The 19,907-nt window shown below is 41.8% G+C and overlaps 1 protein-coding gene across 1 annotated transcript in view; it reads left to right on the forward strand.

Moving 5' to 3' along the window:
- The window catches only part of CNTN5 (contactin 5), a 1,308,168-nt gene that overhangs the window by 692,463 nt on the left and 595,798 nt on the right, over positions 1-19,907 (forward strand). Inside the window, exons 5-6 of the mRNA XM_019525021.1 lie at positions 8,045-8,168; positions 14,521-14,696. Of these exons, the coding sequence (XP_019380566.1) occupies positions 8,045-8,168; positions 14,521-14,696 (300 nt within the window). The remainder of the gene's footprint in view (positions 1-8,044; positions 8,169-14,520; positions 14,697-19,907) is intronic.

Below are 19,907 nucleotides of genomic sequence, written 5' to 3' on the forward strand. Positions count from 1 at the left end.
GAATCCTACTCACTGGCCACCCAGCTGAACTTTTTACAAATCTAAGTTACCATTATAGTGTTTTAACTTTCCATTCTCCAGTTGAACACCAAGTGGTTGCAGTCTTTCTCACAATTCAAAACTGCAGCATACAGAAACAATAAATAAGATTGATTATCTAAATATAATATAATATACATATTTTATTAATCTTTTGAAAATGTGAGACTTCATTGTGCACAGGTTTAAGAGCATGTGTAACTGTGTGTATTGTGAGTAGAACAAGGGAAATTGTTTTGCTTGCAGTTTAACAAAATAATTTTGGGTTAAATTAAGCTTTTTGTTTTATGTTACAGAATACATCTAATTTGTTTTCAAAATGAATTAAAAGACTTTTAAAATCTTTTAAAATAGTTTTAATAAAGCTGAGGTAACTTTTAAAATGAGCCATTTTTTTCAAATTAATAAAATCAAAATATCTTTTTTTTAATGTCCAAAAGAAACAATTGAATCAATTTCAGAATATTTTAGGTGGTTATATATGTATGCATGCATATATTTAATGTATTTATTTTCTTTTTACTTAGTTTTAGTTTTAGTTTTTTATTGCTTTTTTAGTCAAACTAGTCAACAAAATCTTCTTTCAAAAACATTTTTTACAAAAAGTCAGATAAACTGGGTAACCACATTAATATGAGTGAGGCTTATAAAATGATGCACTTGTGTAAGTCTTTGCAATATTATAGCCTTAAATTATATAATAAAATCATTTTATAATATCTTCTAACTGATTTGCCTTTCCAATAAATAAAAGATGCACAGAATTGTTGCTGTAAGACTAAAATTGACTAGAATTGTTCTAAGACTAAAAAGACTAAACACGATGATTACAGATATGAATAATTCTTATCTGTGAACAATAACTTTTTATTTAAGAAGGATCATAATAGTTTAAAAGAAATGCATGGCATTGATATTTTCTCTCAGAATAAATTGCTAGTTATGTACCAAGATTCATATAGACCTCAAATTTCTATAATCCTTCCAATGCCAAGCTATTTTACGTAATTTAAAGAACTAGTCAGCAATATCCAACAATATGAACATAAATTAGGTTATGGAAGATTACAAACACGATAAAAAAGTTCAGATTTTTCTGTTTAACCCACTAATTGCTGCCATTAAAAGAGAAAGGACAGAAGGCTCAAAGTTTCCAAATTCTAGTCTTTCACAGATAATAGATTTTAAGTACAGAAGGGAACATAAGATCATCAAGTGCGACTTTCTAGATACCACAGGTCATTAAATTTCACCCACTTGCTCTGTTATTGAATCCAATGGCTTGTGTTTGGCTAAAACGTAGCTTGTCTAATATTTTGCTTGTGTGCTTTTAGGCCCTCAGAATAGTTCCCTTCTGTCCAATTATTTGTTTCAGACCAGATGGTCTGATCAGAAAAGTAGTTCAATCAGTACAGCTCCAAAGTGATGAACATTTCCCCTTTTTCCTCGCATCTGAGACTCTGAGTTGTTACTACTCCACACTCCATTCAGAACACAGAAAAACAACTGATTGCACATTCCCATCTCTCAGGAATGTGCCCGGCATTCACTGAACCTTCTGTTACTTCTGTCAGAGACTCCAGGCACCAATGATTGGCTGAAAAAATATTGGTTTTTCAGCTGTTGCTGTTGCTTCTGCCAACATGAACACTAAGCCCTCCCCAACAGGTTGTATCCAGTTCCTAATAGCAAAGTGAAAAACAAACAAGTGCTCCAATGACATGTTTGCAGTCCTGACACCAAAATAGGTGACATATTGGTGACAATCATAGCTGGATCCAGGATTTTTCAAAAGCGGAGCGGGGAGGTGGGATGCAGGACAGCAGCCAACAACAGCAGAACTGTACCCCCACTCTCAGCCCAACCGGCATGGCAGACTGTGCCAGAGGGCAGCAGTTGAGGACTTTTTTAAAGTCCCCAAATTAGATAAGAGTCCCTCCCCAACTCTCAGTACCCCCTCCTTTCCCCTCCACACACAATAGCACTTGCCGTCCCATTCCTCACTCCCCACCTCTATTTATACCTCTGAAGGGACAAGGGAGACCTGCCCACCGTCACCATTGCCCTGGCCATTCTGCTCTGGTTGGGGCTGCAGGGAGTGGTTGTGCAGGAAGCTTGGCTCATCTGGGGACAGTGGTAGATGCATCTGCTCCTGGTGGGTTTCCCCTCTCTGCCCAGTCCTGGGAGGACTGGACAGAGACGGGAAACCTCCCCACCCCAACTGCTGCTACAGCTGTCCAAGGCTGACTTTGGCTCTGTGTGCAGCCCAGATGAAACAGGGCAGGAGTGGTTCTGGAGCTGCCCCTGCCCTTGGTCAACCAGGGGCAGTGGTAGGTGGAGGAGGGGGTCAAGGGAAGGGGAGAGGAGGTGCCACTGAGCCCAGAAGGAGAGGGAGGTTGTGTCAAGAATGAGTGGAATTCTTACCTGCTTTGGGGATCACCTGCCTGGCTGCTGCACCCACACTGTGGTCCTAAAGGGATGTGAGCATGCCACTGCACTCTGGAGCCAACCCTGGTGACAACATAATCTGTAACAGTACTATCGCTTTTCTTTCCTCTCTCATAATCCCAAATGTCTATGAATACTTCACCCACATGTCTATTCCTACAACACTTGTTTCTGCCTAACTCTGATCTCATCAGATTCATGTTCTACTGCTCCACCTTCACTCTTTCATCCAGCAGTCTAAGAATCCAGAAACTGAATTGGAAGAAAGAATCAAAGATATCCATCAATATTTTCCTGCTTGATTAATTTTTTTTCCCAGCTACCATATTTCACAGTATATAAGTCAATGTTTGAAATCCAAAAATGTATTAAATTTCCACCTCGACTTATACACCCTATCTGGGCTCCAGGGAACTTGGATTGGGCCCCTGGGGGCTTGGGTAGCACCTGGCCCACTGGAAGCCCACCAACCCATGCCCAGGGAGTGCTGCTGTTGTGGAGGGAAGAGCTGGGCCTCCCTTCAGCTCAGGGGCTTTCCAGCCTACTGGGAGCTTGCCCCTCAGCTGCAGAGGATTGGGCAGGCTCCGCCAAAAGCAGGATCAAGGCCCCTCACTGCTTCTGCCTTCAGCAGGTTTGTGCAGCCGGCAAGACACCTGGAGCCACCCAGGAAGGGGCTGCCTCACCCCATGGGCAGCACAGGTTGGGGGGAAGGTTAGGGGTGTTGGGCAGGTCTAGCCTCCCCCTCCCCCAGCCTCTGCCTGACACCACACACTGCCCATGAGATGAGGCAGCCATTTCTGGGGCAGCACCAGGCTTTCTGCTGGCCACAGGAGTCTGCTGAAGGCAGAAGCCTGATCCTACTTTTGGCAGAGCCTGCCTGCCCCCCAATGGCCAGAGAGAAAGCTGCTGATAGACTGGGCATCCCCTGAGCTGCAAGGGAGCCTGGTCCTTCCCTTCATGGTGGCAGTGCCCCCCAGGCTCCCAGGGTGGCTGCCAGTGGACTGGCTGCTCCCTGAGCTCCCAGGGGCCCAATGCAACTTCCCCAGAGCCCACCAGCATGCAAGGGCCCTATCCTTTTTTTTTCACTTTGATGAAGATCAAAGCAAAGATTAACTTGTACTCTGAATATATGAAAAACCTAACATTTTTAATAAAATATTTGGGGTTGATTTATACACTGTGTTGACTTACTGCTTCCTGAAAAATTACTTAATCCAAGACAAATATGAACAACAGATACTCCTGAACATGTCCTTTTTTTGTTTTGTTTGTTTTGCATATTGTTGAGATTGTTGAGCACTACATTTGAATGCATCCTCCACACTGAAGCACACTCATGCCCCAGCCAGCCCTGTCAGCATCTATATGTGCAGTGCTATGGAGTAAAAAATCTCCTCAGTGGGTGTAGCTACATGAGATGCTTTACTGCACAGTAGCATAGTTTACTGTGCAGTAATCATGTGGGTCTACATGTGCACATGCTTACTGTACAGTAAATCTTGCTAATCATGATTAAATTTGCTACCTGCAAATGCAAGTAGCAAATTTACTTGTGATTACTAACTATGCAGTAGCACTTGCATAGATACCTGACCAGAAACAAATCTGCTTCCAGTCATCTAGTCACCAGAGGGCAGGAGATTACTCCCCGTCCCCGGGGGCTGCCTGCTGCCAGAGTGGGTTCTGCCACTGGAGCTGGGGCAGGGACCATGTCTACCTGCCCCGGCATCAGGGAGCTCCAAGCCCACCATTCCAAGATTGTGATAGGGAGGACAGGGGCTGGGAGAACCTTATCTCTCAGCCCTCACTTCACCATTTTGATTAGGAAGGGTGGGGACTAGGAGATCCTTATCTCTCAGCACCAGCTCTGTGGTTGCTGGGATGGCGCTAGGAGATCCTTATCTCCTATGAACCCTGTGCCCATGAAGCTGCTGCTTGGAGCTCCCTGCTGGTGGGGGCTGGGGAGCCTGTTCCTTCATGATCATGGGGTGAGATTGGTCTGGTCAGTGAGATTGGCTGCAGGGGACTCCCCCGGTCAGTGAGATTGGTCATTGACTGGTTGCTGCGGGGGGGCATGTGCCCCCCAGACTAAAGTGGCACCAGTTGCCCATGCTCCAGCCCCCACCCTGTGAATGTGGAGTGGGGGCTAGGAACATTTCTGGTCACAGGAAGGTCCCAGCCCCATGCTCCGATTGGGTGATTCAGGCATGAGGCTTGGAAAAATCCGCAGGTGTGGTGTAGGTCCTAGGCCACTGTCCCAATCCAGGAGATCAGGGCAGAGGGCTGGGACCTGCTCCTTCCCTGTAGCTCTTTCTAAGCTCCATGCCCAGGATCAGAAAGCCAGGGCCAGGAGCTTACTGCTGCTGGGTTACAAGGCAGGTTGCAATGCTCCAGCCCCAGAGACAGCTTAGATCTCCCCCTGGTAGTGCCAGGGGCCTGTTGCAGGGCTGCAGGAAGTCAGAGCAGTTTGCTGCCATTAGAAACAAATCAGCTCCCATTTTTCTGCACATGTGGACACATGCCCAGGAGTGTTTACTAGTGAGTAGTTTATGTATGAGTAAACTGCTCCCGGATCTAATGCATGTGTACATTTTACAAATACTGGCCTACTGTGGAGTAATTAGTTTAGTCCATCTGACTAGCACTGCATGTGTAGATACTGAGGCTGCTTGCAGATGTTAAACCTCACCTCAGAAACATGGTACTTTTAAACTTGATGCATTCCCGCACTGAGCCCCACACATGCCCAGAAGAGGTAGTGCTTTAGTTGTACCCAGCTCACTCGACATCTGTTTAGATCAGGCACTTCAGTGGGGCTTTTTTACTGCTTTTATCTAATATTTGATTGAATCAGCTATTAGCTAAAAATGCCAAAAAGCCCTGCTGAAGTGCCCAATCTATACAGGCACTGCAGAGCCAGGTTGAAGTTATGTGCTGCTTCTTCTGGTAAAATGTCTTTTTTTTAATGTCTGCAAGCAGCCTGATACGTTTACTGCAGAGCTAATTAGGCAACTCCACAGTTAATGTCTCATTTAGATGCACCCACTATGTAGGGATTTCAAACACAAAAGATAAAAATTAATGTCTTGGAATGTCAGCCAATAAATAATCCCAGGGGGCCTCAAACATTTCAGCTGCAGAACCCCATTTCCCATACTTTACCCCTCACCCATAACATTTTTCCTGACTTTCTGGATGCATATAGCAAGATAAGCAGGGAAAGGTAGTAACAACTCCTAGGCTGTATACCCAGGATCTCTTCATTGCTTCTTTCATAAACAACTAACAGATTTACAATTAATTGAAGAGCCACAATTGATATTATAGGGAATTTTTAAAAGCTTAGAATTAGGCATAGAATTAGATTCTTTTTCCAATTAAAATTCATCCTTCAACACCAGCTGTCAGACATAAAATTAACCCTATTTTTCCTTAAGCTGATGTTTGTAGTAGCTAATGAAAACAATAACATTATGGAATTATGATACATTGGATTGCTACTTTTGTTGTATGCCTGGATCACTTTTCTTAAAATAACCTCTTAGTTTTAAAATGATTGTTGTCATTCATCAGGAGTATGTTGGGGAATAAGCCAACATTTTATCCTTTGATTTGGTAAGGAAGTAATGTTTTTCTCCCTTTCCTCTGATCCATCTGACCTCTTTTTTACACTAGATTCCTCCCCCCCAGATTTTTAAAGGTCTTTATGGGTTTGATTTATTTACAATACCAAGGACTGTATGATAGCAAGAGCAAGTGTGTATGTTTCAAATCCACTATGTCAGATCTGGAAATGGCCGTTATCGGAAAAGATACAAATGATCTCTGCTGTTTGGAGAAGCGTTCCTCTTCTCTATGACCAGCTACCATTGGGAGTTCAGCCACTTAAAACAAGGCTCCCTGGAATTCTGCAAAAGCCCAGATGGTGCAGACTGAAGTTCTGTGCATCTCATGTAGTTCAAGTCGCGTAGTTCTCCCGCAGGGACTGTTTGTAGGTGGAAATGGGTGAGTTCAGGAAAATAATTCAGTAAAGCAATTTTTTTATGTCAGCAACAATGACAGATCCCTCGGTGAGTTCTTCCTCAAAGCTAATCATGAGGTGGTTTACTTCTGGTTTGGCAGCCTGCCCTGGTAGGTGGGTGATAGGGAGCTGACTGCCTACATGTGTTTCTACAAATGTACTAGGTTGATATAAACAGCTTAATGTAACATTCTGTCCACAATACTCCTTGGAGTAGTTTCATTAGGTGAACACATGAAACTGTAAAATTATGACAGATAAAACCCTGTTCCCGTATGCTTAATTATGTATAATGGGAAAATGTGCCTGTTTACCTCGGAATGCTTAGACCAATTCTGTAAATTAAATGACAGCCAAATTAAGGAGATAACTCCGAGACTCTGAAGGGAGTACTTTGATGCAAACTCCACTTCCTTCAGTTTCTTCTACCTCTGTGCGAATATTGTACTTATTTGGACTTATATGATCAGATTCATTACACTTACAACTACTTTTTGGTCCATAGAGTCAATAACTACCAATTTTCCTCAGTGCAGAGTGTACATATATAAATACAGAAATATGCCCAATTCAGATACAGTGCGTAGGAAAAAATCAGGATTTCAGATTTCTGTTATATAGATGTATACTGTTTTGACAGGAGGCACCAGTTGATGCTGTAATAAATAGTCTGGCAAGTTATTTTTCTTATTGACAGATCATTCTTCAGTTCTGAGAAGAATGATATGCTGGTGTTAGTTTTGCACTACAGCTTGTTTGAGTGGAGCTGTTACAAGCACAAGGAGAATTTATTCTCTGTCTTGGTCTCACCAAGTAGGGTCAATATTTGGGGTATAATTGGTTCCTGGAAGATGCATGATGGTGTTTGGGCCAAAAAAGGAATTTCTGGAATGCTTTTTTCCTGCTACTAGTATATAAAGCAAAAATAAAACATTACATGAGAAAGATATCCAGAATCGATGCCAGTGATTTCTCCTCTCATGATCTGTAATTCCCAATAAATAATGCTGCTCAAAGGAACAAAGCAATGTTATTTTTCCCACCATTAACATTGTTTGTTGTGAGTGAATCTACATGAGGTGCTAAATGCGCAGTAGCCTAATAGTATTGTGTAGTAGTGCATAACATCAAAAACAGTGCTAATATGCTACCGCACATTAGTTTTAGGCTACTGTACGGTAGCATCACTAAGAAGGCATGCACTGGCACTAATGTACAGTAGTACCAGTTACTGTGCGTTGATTTAGTACTTGATTATACAAGTACTAAACTTAATGCACAGTAACTATGGCCCATTAATGAATGTGTAGACACACCCTGTATAAGCTAATTTAATAAGTCTGTAAGGAAACAATATCCAAGTAACTTTCTCTGATAACCTACCTTATTCCCTTTTTATTTTTTAAATCAACAGCATCTGTAGGAATGCTATTTAGAATCTCTGGAAAAAATCTGGACAATGATATGTTATGTATAACCTATATAAAATACTATTTGCTAAGCATGCTGAAACTATGGGTCTTATTGTTTCCACAGAAAGTGTTGATTATGGGCCAGTGTTTATGCAAGAGCCTGATGATTTGATTTTTCCTACTGATTCTGAAGAGAAGAAAGTGTCTCTGAATTGTCAAGCACGAGGAAACCCTGCTCCTACATACAGGTACAATATATAGCTTGAGAATTTTTTGAGGCTTTCAGAATGTCTGATCGATACACTTCCCTTCTGAGCAAATGCATATGGGGAACACAATAATAGGAGGTCTTAACAGTTTCAAGGAGCTTCCCTGTCCACTGGGTTTGAGGACCAACTGGGATTCCTAGCAGGCAATAACATATGTGGGAAAAGTAGGAAAGGACTGGTATGGTATGGGGCAGGAATTCTAGCCCCATACCATACATAGTGTATCCATCCATTGAGACGCTCACTATAAAGGAGACTCCCTGTGCCCCAAAACTTCCTGATACCCACACAGCTCCAAAGTTACTTATGGATTTTATTCTGACAACACCCCTGTGAGACCAGGTGTTACTTTTCCATTCTAAAGATTGGAAAGAAGGTATTAAGTAGCTTGACCATGGTTAAACAGGGCATCTGTGGCTGAGCCAGGAATTGAATCCAGTTTGTTTCTGTCCCTTTCCAGTGCCCTAGCTTTTATAGTAACTTGCATAATCTTTTGCTCTGTAGTCCTTTGCACCAACACTTGCACGCAGACCTTCTTTAGCCATGCCAACACCTCAGGACTAGTAGAACTGTCACTGCTTGTTATGCCACATAGGATATGAATAGACATCATCAAATGAAGTGGATCAGGTGGACTAAGATGTTTGGCTTACGTTATCTGGTTTGCTAGGTAAAACACATATAGCCTATTGTCCTGCCTGTTGATCCTGCAGAATAATGGGTGATGTGTTTTCTGCTTACAGAGACCCATTGCCAAGAATCTCTAGGTCATGTCTCTATAAGTGGGAAGGCCTGGGTGGGGTTCCCCACTTACAGACATCCTGGGGCATGCAAGCAGCACAACTTATTACCACCTTTTGCTGCAGTCACAAAGAAAGGCATTTTTGCTGCAACAAAGGGCATGGATGCCTTTTTGCTTTTGCTTTGTGCTGTCATAAAAATTGTTGTGGTGGCACAAAGGAAACATCTGTTTCTAGTCTGGCATGACTGATTTGGACAGCTTAATATGAATGAATGGCTGCCAAGGTGAGTCAGAAGACAGGGCAGATATGCACCATTATCAACCAAGTAAATAATATATATGAGAGAACAAGCTTTTGTGAACTCCATCATCAGAGATGCTGTGTCCATGGAGGTTAGTGTTCTGCCGCAAGCTTGTGCATCTTTCTTCAGCTGATGTCAGATGCATGTAGAGATCACCCTCTCTGTCTGACGTAGACAACAGATTGTAAGCAGGTGACGGCATTAATGACTTTGGTAGAGTTGTGGGTGAATGGACTTTCGGTTGTTGTATTCCTTGTTATTTGGTCCCAGAATGATGTGGCCTATATTGATATCAGTGCAGAGCTGATATTTGGGTCCCTTAGAAGGCCTGATGCCTCAGCAAGGGTGGCATGTGGCCATTGCAAACCCTCAGTGTGATGTCCAGGAAATGAATCTTCTGGGTTGAATATTCCAGAGTTAGTTTGATGGAGGGGTGAAAGTTGTTAAAGTCATGGTGAAATTTCTCTAGCTTCCTTTCCATGTGTCCATATTATGAAGATATTATTGATATACCGGAGGTATACCAGAGGGATGAGCTGCCACAGAAATTAACTACAAGCACCATAATAAATATTTTGGCATATTATGGGGGAGGGCATACATCTGTCTGTGGCAGTGCTGTTCATTTGTAGGTATAAGGAGTCCCCAAACCTGAAATAGTTGTGTGTGAAGACAAAGTGTGAGAGCTTAATGGCAATAGAAGCAGCTTTCTTGTCAGTGATAATCTTCTTTATGGCTTGTAATCTGTCCTTATGGAGGATGTTGGTGTACAGAGATGTGACATCCATTGTAGGTAATATGGCTTTTTCTGTAAGCTTGTGAATGGAGCCCAGTTTCTTTAAGAAATATGTGGTGTCTTTCAAATTGTTGGCAGCACCAGTGGCTCATGGGAATAAGATAGAGTTAAGATAGCAAGATAGCCAGAAATTACTTCTGCGATAGTGCCACTTTCAGGGACAATGGGGCATCCTGGGTTTTCAGGTTTTACATCTTGGGTAACAAGTAAAAGTTGCGTGAGTTAGGTTCCTGGAAAGTGGAAGCAGTATTTTTTTTGGCCTCTGCAACTACCCTGTGTGGTATAATGGATTCTATACATTGTCAAACAGCTGGCTTGTTGCCATCAAATTGTTAAAAACAGGATGAGACCAGCAGGAAAGTGTTGGGATTCTGACACAGACATATGGAATCTGGAGGTTATGCTGCAGAGAGGAAGCCCCCATTCAGCTCTTCAAGTCCATCCCCTAACTACTTTGCACAGATTTCCTGCTGAGAATCTGCTTTCACCCCCCACATGTGCCTTCCCTTCATCTGCTTTTCATAAATGACTTGGACTTTCCTGGCTGTGATTTCTTTCTAAGTAGCCCTTAGCCTAAAACTTCCACCTGCTTTTAGTATACATAATTTGACTTCCTCTCTCTCTCTTTTTATTTCTGCCACTGGTCTGTAGGGTAACAGCAGATTGCACTAAAGGAAATGGACTGTGCAATAGGCGCTAGGGGAACAATAGAACAAACTTGACTGGAGTGGGGGGAAGGAACAGTGATCACTATGAAGCACCTCACAGCCAGATTGCAAGCAGTACATTGAGTGGACAAATGCAAAATCCTGCACTTTGGGTGGAATAATAATACAGGCTAAGGAATGAGTGTATTGGAAGAAGGAACTGGGGGTTACAATAGATTATAAAGTGAGTATGAGCCAACAGTATACTCCTGTTGCCAAAAAAACCCCCAGGAGCATAGTCAGTTGTACTAACAGGAGTGTCTTTTGCAAATCAAGTGAAGTCATTTTTCTGCTCTATTCAGCAATGCTGAGGCCTCACCTGAAGTCCTGTGTCCAGTTTTGGGCCCCACACCTCGACTGTTTATTCTAGAGAAGACTGAAGTGGGATTTGATAACAGTGTTCAAATACCTAAAAATTAAATATAAAGGGGGTGGAGGTAGACTTTTCTCTATGTCTTTAGGAACAAAGGCCTCTGTCTTCAGCAGAGGAAGTTTAGGTGGGAAATTAGGAAAAACTTTCTGATTATGAGGGCGGTCAAGCATTGGAACAGATGACCTAGAGAAGTTGTGGAATCTCCATCTCTGGAGATTTTTAAGAGCATGTTTGACAGACACTTGACTGGGATGGTTTAGTCAGGGATGATCCTGCCTTGAGCAGGGGTGGGACAGTATGATATTCTAGCCCTTCCAGCCCCACTTTACTATAAGTCTATGACTTCCAAATGAAACAGGCAGATTTAGATGTTGCATGGTAGGCAATGAGTAGGAGTTGGATGGTGAGTGAGTGCTTAGTTTGGAGTCTGATTAAAACTGCTGCCATCTGCCATACTGCCGAACAAGTAGATTTTTCCCATTACCAAACGTTACCTACCCCAAAGCACATAAAGACGAGCTTTCAATCTAAGCTAAATGCTTAGTCATTTCTCTTATTTCAATATTTCTATCCTGTGAAACATTTCTAATTTTCTAAATAGTAAATGTTTATCTTGATTTAGGACCAAACTTATCTTAAAATGTGGCCAGTTCCTCCAACATAGAAATTCCAAACTTTCCTCGGCTCTGTTCAGCAGCTCCCATCTTTTGTAATAAATTAAAAAGGGACTCCTTACAGACACTGAGACAGAATCCTATATAAGTAAATGCTGCACCATACTGCACACAAAGGGTCTGAATTAAGGTTTTACAGATAACTTTGTGATTTATCCTTGCCCTAATCCCACCCATTGCCTTTTATCCCAGTTCCCATTTAAACTTCTTAGTCCAGTTCACTATACTTGCTATTCCTAGTCTCTCCCAATGGTTTCTCATCTGATCTCAGTAATAATCTACCTACAGGATCTGGGTTCCCTCCATTTTCTTTACTAGCTCCAGGTCTTGTTGCCAGATATTCGCATTTTCTTTGGCTTCCAATCACAGTTTCTCTCAGATTACTCATTCTCATCTCAGATTACTCATTCCTGTCTCCCAGTCAGTAATAGTCTTGCTCTGCTACTGATCTCCGCTCAAGATGTCAGATGCCTTGTCTGGACAATACCTTCTGTTTCTTCTCCTGACAGCCTCTTATCTGCATCTCCTCTCTACCCTCATAGATGTGGCCCCAAATCTCTCATAAAAATTGGAAATTGGCCAAACTCCTAACTATAGTATGCAATCTATCACTAAAAATAGCCATAGTACCAGGGGACAGGAGCCTTGCCAATGTGACTCCCATATTTAAAAAAAGGCTCTAGAGGGGACCCTGGGAGCTACAGCCAGTGAGTCAGAGTCCAGAAGGCATTGTGTTCCAGGAAAACTAGTAGAAACAATAATAAAAAGAAAATTGTTCAGAGCAGCTCCCAGAGCTGCTCTAATTAAAGCACTCACAGTGTCTCATGTATTCAGTGTCCCATGCTTCAAAATGGTAGCAGGGGCACTTTAACTAAAGCTCTTTGATGAGCTTTAGTTAAAGTGCCACTGCGGCCATTTTGAAGCACAGGGATACTGAATACACAAGACACAGAGGCTGCTGGAATGCACAAATTAGCATAACTAATCGAGTATGCTCCAACATGCTGTAATTACAGGGAGCAGCATCCCTGCATGTGTACAGGCACCCAGGATATCTGGGCTTCCAAAATGCATTTAACAAAGTCACCCATCAGAGGCTCTTAATGAAGTTGGTTAATCATTGGATTGGGGATTAGAAATTGGGTCAAAGATAGAAATCAAAGAATGAACATAAATGGTCAGTTTGGGGATGAATAAAATAAACAGAGGGGTCCCCCAGGGTTCTGTTTTGGAACAAGTGCTGTTTAACATATTAATATAGATCTCAGAAGGGGTGAGTAGTGAGGTGGCCAAATTTGCATAAGACACAAAATTATTCAAAGTGGTAAAGACCAAGGTGGACTGTGAGGAACAACAGTATAGAACGATCAGGCACTATTGAGTGAATGCACAACTAAACAGCAGATGAAATTCAGTGTAGATAAGTGTAACATGATTTACCTGGGCAAAAATAACCCAAACTATACCTGTACTATGATAGGCTCTAACTCAGCTGTTACCACACAGGAAAGAAACCTGGGAGTCTGTGCTGAGCAGTCATCAGTAAGGCAAAAAAGAATGTTAGAAATTATTAAGAAGGAAACTGTAAAGAAAACAGAAAATACTGTTGTGTCCCTTTATAAATCCATGGTGCATCCACACCTTGAATACTGTGCCTAGCTTTGGTCCCTGCACCTCAAAAAGGATATGGAAGAACTAGAGAAGGTGTGGAGAATGGCAGGGCAGTAAGGATGATTAGTGGTATAGATGGGCCTCTATATGAGGAGAGACCAAAGAGGCTAGGCTTGTTCAGTTTAGAACAGAAATACTTGAGGGGGGCCATGATTTGAATTTATAAAATATTAAATGGTAAAGAGGAAGTAAACAGGGTCTTATTTATTTACTGTCTTTCATGATACAAGAACTATGGATCATAAAATGAAACAAGTAGGTAGTAAGTTTAAAACTAACAAAAGGAAGTTCTTTTTCACACACCATGTAATTAAAGTGTGGAACTCATTGCCAAAAGACGTAGTGGAAACTGGCAGTTGAACCAGATTTTTAAAAGGATTGGACACATCCTTGGAGAAAAGGTGCATCCTTAGCTATTGAGCATGGAAATGGAGGGACAGGCCCTAGAACTTCTAGACCTCAAATGCTGAAGTCTGCCAGTAGGAGAGGAACTGTGGAAAAAAGCCCTGGTCATAATTAGTTCACTCTCCCTGTCATCATCTATTCTCTGTCCCTTGTGACACAGGATACTGGGCAAGATGGACACTTAGGGATGACCCTGTAAATGGAAATTCTTATGGTTCTTAGGAATGTGTGAAGTTTTCAAAGGCTTTAGAATTTGGCCAAATTTAGGTGTCTGCTCATGGGAACAATAAAAGGGACATTTCTAACAGAAAAGCCACCTCTGGACAAACGTGATGTTCCTGCTTCAAAGCATGAGGCAACAACAGCTTTTCAAGAAGAGGTTATCAGTGTGTTTTAATACAGCTGAGCCAGTTCAGTTGACATTCTCCAGAATTACTCAGCTTCTGGAAAATACAAGCTTGAACAATTAAAGTTTTCCAAAGTTAGAGGCAACTGAAAACAGAGATTTAAACAGCAAGTGCCATATGGCCTCAAAAATAGACAGTGCTATCAGCAGTGCTTATAATAAGCTGGACCCCTTTTGATCATTTACATTGTATCAAAAATGTCATCTTTCTCTTCCAGTCAAATACTAAACTAGTTACTCCCTATTTCTCCCCAGATGGTTACGGAATGGAACTGAAATTGATATTGAAAGTGATTACCGCTACAGTTTGATAGAAGGAAGTTTGATCATCAGCAATCCCAGTGAAGCTAAGGATTCTGGGCAGTATCAGTGTCTAACTACCAACATGTTTGGCACCATATTGAGTAAAGAGGCCCTTCTTCAATTTGCATGTGAGTAACAATATTCAAACATGGATATATCAATCTATTACACAACTTAATAAGGTTCCATAAATGCCGTAAAGCAGCAGTCCACAACCTTTTTAGATTGCGAGTTGGATTGACTCAGTTTGGGTCAAAGGTGTGATGGTCTTAAATCCCAGCGACTGCTGCCAGTTTTCCTTGCAGTGGCACAGGGAAAATACCCATCATGCTACTTTTTCCTGCATGGAGAGTGCCCACGCCTGCCACTTTTGCCTGTGGTGGCACAGCTGATACTTTTCCCTGTGGTAGCACGAGAAAGTGACTGCTGCCAAAGCCTTCTTCCACCAAATGCTGCCAAAATCCCATGGTCATGAGCTGAATCAAATGGTTCTGAAAGCTGGATCCAACCCACAAATCATAGGGTGCTCACACCTGTCCTAGAAAAAAGAAAAAACATACAAACCAATATTTAAAAACCTATATTATGCCAGGCTAAAATGGTAGGATCAGTCATAAGCTACTTTGTTTAAATGGCTGCTTTCTGTTTAACTTTTTGGAGTGCGAATAATCAGAGGAAAGTTGCAGAAAGCACTTTGTTTGGAATGTTTCCGAAAGATATACCATTTAATAATCAATTTTTGCATTCTCCCAGCATATTTTGAATGTTGGGCCCATTTTCTAACGGACACATAAATCAATTTATCACAGTATTTGAACATGTGCATGTATGTAAAATGCAGTGATAGATTATTTGAGTCAGTGGCTGTAATTGCATGTGTACATTATGGTTGCACATGCATGTACAATCAGTATAGAACATGAATTATATGGCCATCAAAAATGGCAATAAATGAAATTATCCCTGGATGACATAGAAATTTAAAATTAAAGGGCACAACATTAGAAATCATTTTAAATTATGGGCTTGCTGCAATTTTATATATAGTGACAAAGACAGAAATATGGAAAATTAAAGTATGTGGATGGTTAAGGCAATATTCTTATTCAAGCATTTAACGTACCTCTGGAAAACTAGAGGTGCCATTTAGGAACTGACATGTTATTTTAGTAAATCAAGTGTCTTGCTTCCAGCAACGGCTTATCCTTATTGCAAGCTTCTATTCTGTAGCATATATTATTGCATAGCATATTATGCAGTGATTTTTTTTTTTTTTTAAAGTAGAGGATATACAGATAATTCTTTCCCAAGTTTTTAGCTCATGTTGGCAATTAGACAGTCCCCTTGGACATGAGGTTTTGCTACCCATTGATTTTACTTCATAGCTACAAATGCTATTACTGAATTTATTAATAAGGTGATGGAACTATCCAATGTGTCTCTGGAATAGGAAGGAGTCTATTTTTACCAGTAGTTTGCCATTATTTGCGTCACCATTGCAGTCCATATTGATATGTAAAAGACTCCAGTAACATATATATTTTACAAATTGCATAGGAGTGTAGTTAAACTTAAAAAAACACATTATAATGATCCTTGTCAGTAAGTGTTACTGGAATTCAGTCCTAAAGTCAGCTCTGGTAAAATATTGTCCTGGCTTCCCTGGTATATTGCAAAACTATTGTAAAATGAGTTCTTAACTATAAAAGATTACAGCTGGTGAAGTTGGATTGTTTCAGAGCTCTGAACCACAGCCTCTTTCATGAGAATGACTAAGGGGGTGATCAACTGACCCCAATTGCACAAAGAGACAAACTACTCAGAAATAGGGCTGATAGCTGTAGAAAGCAGGTGGGACTTTGGTGTCTACGGTTGCAAAGTGCTGAGGATCTAATATACCTCAGTAGAGCATTTTATTTTGATTATTTTCTTTTCAAATCTCTAAAACCATAGGGATGGATGGATGGACATAAGAAGAGAAGGAAAAGAGAGAAATGGGATGCAAACAAAGGTTGATAGTTATCTTAGTGTAGGTGTAGGCAGTGGCTGTGGGTTTGAGTCTTACTGGTGACAATGCATGTATTGTCAAAAACCCATCCACAGGATACCGAGTTGCTTCCCAATGTGCCAGTGCTTGTCTCAAAAAACAGACCATGATTTTCCCTGGGATAACTCCTTGTCCCTGCAAGCCTCAGCTCCACTGTCCCCCTTACAGCTGAAGCAGGGAAATCTCTGGGTACGTCTACATATGCTATTAGTTTGAAGTAGGCTAGGGCTAGAAGCTGCCTGCCAGCGCAGGAGGATACTGTCCTGGCCAGGCTCTGTGATCAGAGTCTGTCCTGGTAGCAGGAACCTCCCAGGGACAGGGCATAATGTCCCAGCCCTGGCTCCAATCATGGAGCCGGGGCTGGGAGCTGCCTGCTGCTGAAGGAGGGGGAAGAAAAAAAGAGAAGTTAAATGCAAACAAAGACTGGTTTTTATCTCAGTGTGGAAGTAGGCAGTGGCTGTGGGTAGGGAGACATTGTCCCAGCTGGGTTCCTTAATTGGAGCCTGCCCTGGTGACAGCAGCTCCCAGGAGAGGAAATTGTTCTCCTGCCCCCTGATGCCTGGGCTGACCGGGAACAAATTTGCTCTTGGTCCATGTCTACACATGGGCTACTGTGCAGTAACTACCATGAGGTTAATATGCTACCTGTATTTACGAATGCAAATCACCACATGTATCATATTAGTATAACAAGCACAAGAAATCTGAATGACATATCACAAGATTTGTTGTTGTTTGTGACATATATAACCAATTATACACACACTAATATGTATATATATTTATACATGCATATATGTGTTTCTGTGTGTCTGTTTATCTATTTCTAGTGTAAGGCCTCTGAGGTCAGGACCGAAGCACACTTGTGTACAGTCAATAAGACACCTTTTAATGTAAACATAGTTCTTCACTTATTACAAAATGCAATCTGGAATACTTTCCTCACATTTAAAGCATAACTCAGAATGAAAAATATTCTCCCATAATGCAGTGATTTTTTGACATGTAGCAATTCGCTATATAAAATGGTGTCACTATACTATATTAACTTATTACCATGCTGATGAGAGCTTTGAATTGATAATGTGACACCTCTGAATTCTCTCACATCCTGCTGAGTTTTAAATCTGTAAGCTCATAGCAATCTATCAAAAGTTTAGATTCTCACAAATTTCTGTCAGTAAATTAAACACAAAATGACTCAAGAATAAAGTCTTCTCATGCTGTTTTCAGCTTCAAAACATCTTTCTATGTCAACCTTGCTAAATTGATAGTTCATATATAAATCAGAACACCCTGCTTTCTGGGGCATTAAGTTGATTTTGATCCAGAAATTCAGCTGGTTTTCCTTGCAGCAGTTGTTTAAAAGTTTGAGTAATTTCTTCCTGGACTTATGGGAAAATTACAGTGTGCAGTTGTAGTTATGGTGTTGCTTGATATTTCCACTAGAGTTAATGATAATGAGTAGTTTCGATTAGGAAACCTGAGGTGCCTAAAAAGTTACGTCTTAAGTGTGCTTCTCCAGTGCCATTTTTTGTGTTTTTCCCACTACAGCTTAAACAATAGCTTTACTTATTATACAAAATGTTGCTAGTGTTTTAATCTTTAAATCTTTAAACAAGTTCTCATAGCATCTCAACATTATACATAATGTCAATTTCCCTTTTATTTATAGATATTATTTAAGAACTTCCATTCATTCACATATATCTTTATGCTAGTGTTAGAATTAGAGCCCTTAATAATGTCATCATCAACTATATTGCTACCAGCCTGCTTCCTTCCACCCATATGATTTCCCCATGTCTGAACCTCCTGTGTCTAAAATGGATGAAAGTAGGTGTCCCGGGGGGATGAACCAAGCCCCAGTGTCATGGTGGGCCGGGGTGGCTATTGACCACGAAAACAGGCGGGATTCTTGGCGATGGAGTACTGAGCGGCTCGGCATGGTTTCTTAAACAAGGTAGGTTTATTTGACTTACGCTTTTTAGGCGCAGGCACAGTGATTCTTCAGTTACAGTGGTGCGATGGCACGAACAAACAACAACACAGGGGTCCGTTGGTCCACAGGGTTCTTGAGCCAAGCCCTTGCTATCTAACCCGGAGGCTAGGGGCGGCTGCCTGGCTCAGTAGTCCTAGGACTGGTCAACGGCTCATAACAGGATTCAACTAACACACAGTACAACGAACTGTAACTCATTGAGGATAGCGAGACATGACGCCAATCGGATGGTTGGAGTGGTCGTGAAGATAGCCGGAGTCGGGAACCGAAGTAAGATGTAATGAAGACGGGATCGACGTGTGCAGAGTCGAGCCAAACTGTAGTCAAGAAACGAAGCCGAAGTCAATTAATGCCAAGTAAGTAAGAAGCAGCAGGGACTGTCACAGGCCGAAGTCGAGATCACAATCAAAATAGTTCATAAACCGGAGAATCGATGTCACGAATGAACAATACAATCAAGGATGAAGACGCAGCAAGATAGCCAGAGTCGTCACAGGAGGAGACCGACAAGCTGGGAAGCCTTACTGAGAGAGATACTGAGACCAGGCACCGTCCTCAGTTCAAGCAGATATCCCCACAAGGGAGGGGCCCCTTAACGTTATATAACAATTTGGTGGCAAATTAGAATGTCTTCGTCAAAGAACTTTCTAGCCGAATGACATCATGCTCTTAGCTGACTGAGCATGTGTGAGCCTGAACTCTCTGCTGTTACCACGCAGGCGCAGGGCTGAAAAGTAGGTCAGCCTGACTGACAGCTCTTGGGGTTGCCCAGGGGACACAGGCTGGGTGAGTCCAATGGAAAATTCCATGAGCCTGTCTTGCGCATGTCAGTTCCAGTTCCAGTTCTCCCTCTCTCACTGTCTTTCTGCATTGGCAGCACACAATCAAAAGTTTACTTCAACAGTAGGGCTGTGCGAAACACCATCGTTTTGTTTTGACATCTGTTTTACCATTTTGAAGGGACAGTGTTTTGTTTTGTTGTTTCATTTTGAAGCACTGTCCCGTTTCATTTCATCAAAACTGTTTCTTTGTTTTGACAAGTTTCAACGTTTTGCCCATAATGAAGAATCATGAAAATGCCTAAAACATTGTCATTTCTAGCCTGATTTGGATGAAAATTGCAGGGATGGTAGCCCCTTCTGGGGGCATGAAGTCTGCCAAGATTCAAGGAGACAGGTGCAGAGATTTCTGGGAAACTTCTGAACCTCAAAGTGGTCAAACCAAAAGTCCTGACACTTGCTGGCAGAGACAGCCTCCTGTCATTCAGCATGCAGATCTGGGGGCTCACAC

This window comes from Gavialis gangeticus, unplaced genomic scaffold (assembly GCF_001723915.1).
Source record: "Gavialis gangeticus isolate Ggan-Ray unplaced genomic scaffold, GavGan_comp1, whole genome shotgun sequence".
NCBI lineage: Eukaryota > Metazoa > Chordata > Crocodylia > Gavialidae > Gavialis > Gavialis gangeticus.